Source organism: Amia ocellicauda, chromosome 6 (genome assembly GCF_036373705.1).
Source record: "Amia ocellicauda isolate fAmiCal2 chromosome 6, fAmiCal2.hap1, whole genome shotgun sequence".
Taxonomy (NCBI): domain Eukaryota; kingdom Metazoa; phylum Chordata; class Actinopteri; order Amiiformes; family Amiidae; genus Amia; species Amia ocellicauda.
Window position 1 is genome coordinate 3,435,199 of NC_089855.1, and position 6,557 is coordinate 3,441,755.

Genomic DNA, 6,557 nt, shown 5'->3' on the forward strand with positions numbered 1-6,557 from the left:
TCACGGGAGAAGACTCTGCCGCACCCCCCAGCCCCCCCCACCCCCCCCGCTCTCATGGGAGAAAGCTCCGCTGCACCCCCCTCCGCTGCACCCCACCCCACTCTCACATACCCTAGAATCACATCTGCAGGTACAGGTAGTATATTTCGTATACTAGTCAATAATTAGTTTCATGCTTTATTTCACTTGGAGTTTATGTGGAATTTATTTTTTAATCACATTGAGATTTTAAATGTTTTAAGTGATTTTAGACTTGGATTTTAACAAAATTTTAATCATAAGTATTAAAATTTGTGTACGTTTTTATTATTGCAATGTAAAATACTTATTTTAATAAAACCGTACTAGTCAAGAATTAGATATATCACAATTACATAACACCTGTGTATGAAATCTAAATTGTAGGAACGGGTAGCATAATCATAATACTTGTTTGTTATTTTACATGTTTTGTGCCTCCAGTCAAAACTCGAGTATCGGATAGATCTCCTCTCACTCTTACTTTGAATATTATCCACCCTGCTTGTCTCTTTGCAAATACATGTTGTCTATTTACATTTTTAATAAGCCTATATCTTGTATAAAACAAAACAGCCTCCAGGTTAATTCATGCAGATCAACCTCAACGCTAATCTGAATTCGTATTAATTAAAGTATTGTGGTAACTTGCATATCAACCCGGTCTCGTTTTCAGAGGATTTGGCCGCTGTGGGTTGTATGTTTGGGGGGTCACTAGATTATTTATTTATAGAAAACATGAGTGTGAGATGAATTCACACCTTTAAATAAAAAAAATATATAATAGTATATAATCCTACTTCATTAAATATCATTAAATATCACAAAACGCAGAAGAAAAGAAACTGAAACAGAGTAATTCTGTAGTAGAATCAGGATTTTTTAAATATTGTAATAAGATGAAAAGATCAAACCTTCAGAAGTCAGTTCGTGTCTGTGGTCTGTGTCTCTCAGTGTGGAGTGACGTTCAGTGCCAGGTACCTGGGCTGTGTGTCTGTTGTCTTCAATCTTCAGCTCCAGTCACAGCTCTTCTGGACAAGACTCTTCACCGGTCATTTTTTATGGGCGTCCTCTTGTGCTGACCCCAGAGGCTGCTGTCTGCAGTGCTGCAGTCTTTATTAACCCTCAGAGAGACACAGAGAAGGGGAGCACCAAAGGGAACAGACTCACAGGGCTTACAGCAAGAAGAAAACACTTTTATCAGTTCCTGAAGCATTTTGTGTGCAATCAGTCACTTGGCCCACAGACTGTCCACCCGTCAGACTGAGTGTAGAACAGATAGATAGTAAGTGTAAATCCTCTGCTGCCGTCTGACAGAATTAACACTGGCTGAACTCAATCTGAAAACCACACTGCACTGAAAAACAAAGTTACTGCTTGAATATCACAAAGACACATATTACATTGTTATTATTGTTATTGTTTTCTATTCACTCGAATGGGATTGTGACTGGGTCAGCTACATTTTACTGCATAAACACTTTAGGTTAGGCTACACTAACAGTATTTAATCAATGTATAATAACCAAGCTATTATCTTACCAAATATATATGTATATAGATATACACTCACCTAAAGGATTATTAGGAACACCATACTAATACTGTGTTTGACCCCCTTTCGCCTTCAGAACTGCCTTAATTCTACGTGGCATTGATTCAACAAGGTGCTGAAAGCTTTCTTTAGAAATGTTGGCCCATATTGATAGGATAGCATCTTGCAGTTGATGGAGATTTGTGGGATGCACATCCAGGGCACGAAGCTCCCGTTCCACCACATCCCAAAGATGCTCTATTGGGTTGAGATCTGGTGACTGTGGGGGCCAGTTTAGTACAGTGAACTCATTGTCATGTTCAAGAAACCAATTTGAAATGATTCGACCTTTGTGACATGGTGCATTATCCTGCTGGAAGTAGCCGTCAGAGGATGGGTACATGGTGGTCATAAAGGGATGGACATGGTCAGAAACAATGCTCAGGTAGGCCGTGGCATTTAAACGATACCCAATTGGCACTAAGGGGCCTAAAGTGTGCCAAGAAAACACCCCCCACACCATTACACCACCACCACCAGCCTGCACAGTAGTAACAAGGCATGATGGATCCATGTTCTCATTCTGTTTACGCCAAATTCTGACTCTACCATCTGAATGTCTCAACAGAAATCGAGACTCATCAGACCAGGCAACATTTTTCCAGTCTCCAACTGTCTAATAATGGTGAGCTTGTGCAAATTGTAGCCTCTTTTTCCTATTTGTAGTGGAGATGAGTGGTACCCGGTGGGGTCTTCTGCTGTTGTAGCCCATCCGCCTCAAGGTTGTACGTGTTGTGGCTTCACAAATGCTTTGCTGCATACCTCGGTTGTAACGAGTGGTTATTTCAGTCAAAGTGATTCAAGCTGATAGAAGAGCAAGTCGGCCCATTCTCCTCTGACCTCTAGCATCAACAAGGCATTTTCGCCCACAGGACTGCCGCATACTGGATGTTTTTCCCTTTTCACACCATTCTTTGTAAACCCTAGAAATGGTTGTGCGTGAAAATCCCAGTAACTGAGCAGATTGTGAAATACTCAGACCGGCCCGTCTGGCACCAACAACCATGCCACACTCAAAATTGCTTAAATCACCTTTCTTTCCCATTCAGACATTCAGTTTGGAGTTCAGGAGATTGTCTTGACCAGGACCACACCCCTAAATGCATTGAAGTAACTGCCATGTGATTGGTTGGTTAGATAATTGCATTAATGAGAAATTGAACAGGTGTTCCTAATAATCCTTTAGGTGAGTGTATGTAGAGCTGTCAAACTTTCAAAATACTGTATCTCTTTCCTTTTCATCTAACTTAAATATCTGAGACAATTGTCTTGAATTGTATTTTACCCATTAATGGACATTCATTCATTCTCTCTCTCTGTCTCTCTGTCTCTCTCTCTCTCTATCTATCTATCTATCTATCTATCTATATCTATATATATATATATAGATATATATATATATATATATATATAATTGTTTTTTTCTTAGAATAAACCTTCATCTTTAATAATGGTGTCACAGCTACTGCCCAGCACTCACTCCCTGTCTAACTGCACCTCCACTTTTCGCCCTTCCTTCTGCGTCCATATACGGTCAAATTGCAAAAAATAAGTTACCTAAATAACAAACACTAGCTGCTGTTACTACAGTACAGGTGCAATATATATCTATGTATAAATAAACAAGTAAACACACAAAAAAAGCACTACTTAGCTACTTAGTCACTGGTCCTCTCCCGCCTGGACTACTGCGACTCCCTCCTGGCCCGGCTTGCCTGCAACTACTACCCGCCGCTCCAGCTCACCCAGAACTCTGCGGCTCGTCTGGTATTCTCTCTGCCCAGATTCGCACACGCTACTCCACTGCTCCGCTCCCTCCACTGGCTCCTGATACCGGCACGCATTCAGTTCAAGACACTGACCCTCACCTACCGCTGTCTCGACCACACTGCACCAAGTTACCTTCAGTCACTCGTCTCTCCATACATCCCCTCCAGACCACTGCGCTCCTCCAGTGCCAGAAGACTAACTCTGCCTCCTCTCCACTCCCCTTCCTCCAGAGCCGCTCCTTCTCATCCCTGGACCGTAAATGGTAGAACAACCTTCCCACAGAAGTCAAAACAGCAGAGTCCTTGACCTCCTTCCGGCACTTACTCAAGACACATCTTTTCAGACAGTACTTGTAATATTAGTCCTTGTTAGATAGGACTTCACAGCATTTTATTATGCTTCTTGTGTTACTAATACTTGTATTATTGATTGATTTCCTCCTTGCTCCCTTTCCCGTAGCCCTTGACTGTGACCCTACATCTTGACAGCACTTAGCTTTACTTTCCAGGATGTATGAACTCACTCACTGTACTTGCCTGTGTAAATTGGAAGTTGTAAAATGAATTATATTTTGAATTCCTCTATTTTATGTAAATTTGAAAATGTAATGTTTGATGCCACTTTGTATTGCACTTATGTTGTAAGTCACCCCGGATAAGGGCGTCTGCCAATAAATGAAAATAATAATAATAATAATCTGATGTAGTAGATATGCCAGGAGGCTGCCGTTTTAATGATAGGTGACTTGAAAATGATCAGTATAAACTATGCGTAAAATAAAATTATCTTGGACAGCATTGCAAGGTCTGCAAGAAAGAGATTCAAGTTTTCACTATGAGGGAGTCTGTGCTGTCGAGTCATGCCAAAGGTAAACAGCAGGGAATTTTCCATAATTTCTAGATGTGAACGGTATCTCTAGACCTGTATTTGATGGTATGCTGACAATTACTGTGCACATAAATTTATATGCATATCAGTGTCATGTGTGTGCGCGCACTGTACACTCTTCACACATTCGTTCTAAACACCCCCTCCCACGCCATGGAGAGTACGTTTTCTTGTTTAACTTTTCTTCATGTATTAAGACTACAAACATTTAGTGTATAGCATTGAAATGATGAATGTAATTTAGACAAATTAAACTGATATCGATTACAATAAATGTTCTAGAATAAGAGTGTTTTTTTTCAGACCCGCACAGCAATAACCACAACCAAGTGAGAATATTAATACAAGACAGAAAGAAAGTTATAATCTATGGTGAGTTTTTTATGTTTTGAATTGTCGCTGCAAGTGTAAAAATATTCACTAAGACTTTGCTTGTGTAATATTCTGTATTTGATATCCAGTCACTGTGGTATCAATATTTTGAAAACATCTCTACCAGTATCAAGGACACATTTACACCTGGCCAAAAGCAAAAAAGGTATTTATTTGCTTTTTCTTAAATAAGGATCTGTATACAATGTGCGTATGTGTGTGTGTGGGTTACCTAAAACAAAATGATGCTTGTGCTTTGTTTCATATGTGGGGACAGTTGGACACAGGGGGGACCTATTGTGTAACTTGAAGAATTCAGTGAACTGGTTGATTGGTTGAGTTTATACAGTCAAACCAGCACATGTCATCTGGTTCTGTCTTCGCAAAATTACAAAACCTTTTCTTGTACAAAGATCACATTCATTTTCCATTAGAACTGGTTTTATTATTTTACAATGGATACATAATTAAGGTTTTGTAAAACTGGTCTCACGTACAGATGTGTTAGTCCTTAAGGGCACAGATCCTAATGGCAATCATCTCCCAACCCTTATTACTGCAGAGCCCTACAGCTCAGCTCATGGGAGTTATCAGCACCTTTTAAATTCTGCCCCACTTGCCCATTCATCCTCTGTTTGATTGTTTTTCAGTTTCCCTTCTTCTTTGTTGAGGGATTTACAGAGGTATTGGCTGGGTCACTGCTCTGGAATGGACATAGAGAATCTAGAAAATGAGTTTTATTCGGCAGCTCTGACAGTGTTCTTGGCAGTGTGTGGAAAGACAAACTTGAGTCCAAAGTACCTCTGAGCTGCTGCCTTGATCTTCTCATTCCTTAAGCTGTAGATGATTGGGTTGACCAGGGGGGTGAGGAAGTAGTTTAGCCCACCAATGAAAATGCGCCCAATGGGGGAAATGCTGTCCACTCTCAGCCCTATATACACCACAGCCAAGGAGACATAGTACAGCACCACCACCACTACGTGGGAGAAGCACATGTAGAAGGCCTTCATCCGGCTCTGCATAGATTTCATTTTCACCACCGATATTATGATCCTGCAGTAGGTAAACAGCACAAATATGAAGGGCCCCCAGACAACCAACATGGCGACAAACAGGGCGTAATTCACCCGGGCCGTCACATCAGCACAGGCTAGAGACATTACAGAGGGGTAGTCACAGAAACAATGTAAGACATGGTTGGAGGTACAGAATGGTAGTAAACTGGCCAGGACCACAGATACCAGCGGGGAAAGGAAACCCAGTACCCAGACTGTGGCCATCATCATGAGACACACCCTGGTGCTGATGATGGTGTTGTAATGCAGTGGCTTCACCACAGCCACATACCGATCGTAAGCCATGGCTGCCACAAGGAAAACTTCAGTGGCACTGGTAGAAATTAAAACGTACATCTGCAGAAGGCAGCCTGTGAATGAAATCCTGTTGTAGCCCAGCAGCACCGCCAGCAGCTTGGGTGTGATGGTAATGGTCAGCAGCACATCCAGGACAGCCAGGTTCCACAGGAAGATGTACATGGGTGTGTGGAGCCGGGGGTCCAGGGACACCAGCACCACGATCATCAGGTTCCCCAGGATGGTGGCCAGGAAGAGGAGGAGGAAGATGAAGAAGAGTGTGGTGTAGTGCTCCTGCAGGCCTGGCAATCCCACAATGATGAAATAGGAGGCTGAGGGCAGGGAGGCGTTGGGGTCACTCATGACTCAGAGCCACACAGGGTCTATGAAGAGAAGAGGGGCAGCTGGGAGGACAGGGGGACACTGGCTCACTTATGCATTTCTCTAAATTGAAGAAGTAAACAACTAACAAGAAAAACAGAAAACAGAAAAACTAAAAAAACAGATGTAATTATTTTGATTTCAATCTCTCTTTTCAATGGTATAATATAATGAAATCTGTA

General features: G+C 41.7%; 1 protein-coding gene across 1 annotated transcript; it reads right to left on the reverse strand.

Moving 5' to 3' along the window:
- Window positions 1-5,379: 5,379 nt before the first annotated feature.
- Window positions 5,380-6,357, reverse strand: LOC136751687 (olfactory receptor 2AT4-like). The gene has a single exon (XM_066707479.1). The coding sequence runs from the start codon at window positions 6,355-6,357 to the stop codon at window positions 5,380-5,382; it is 978 nt and encodes a 325-aa protein (XP_066563576.1).
- Window positions 6,358-6,557: the final 200 nt, after the last annotated feature.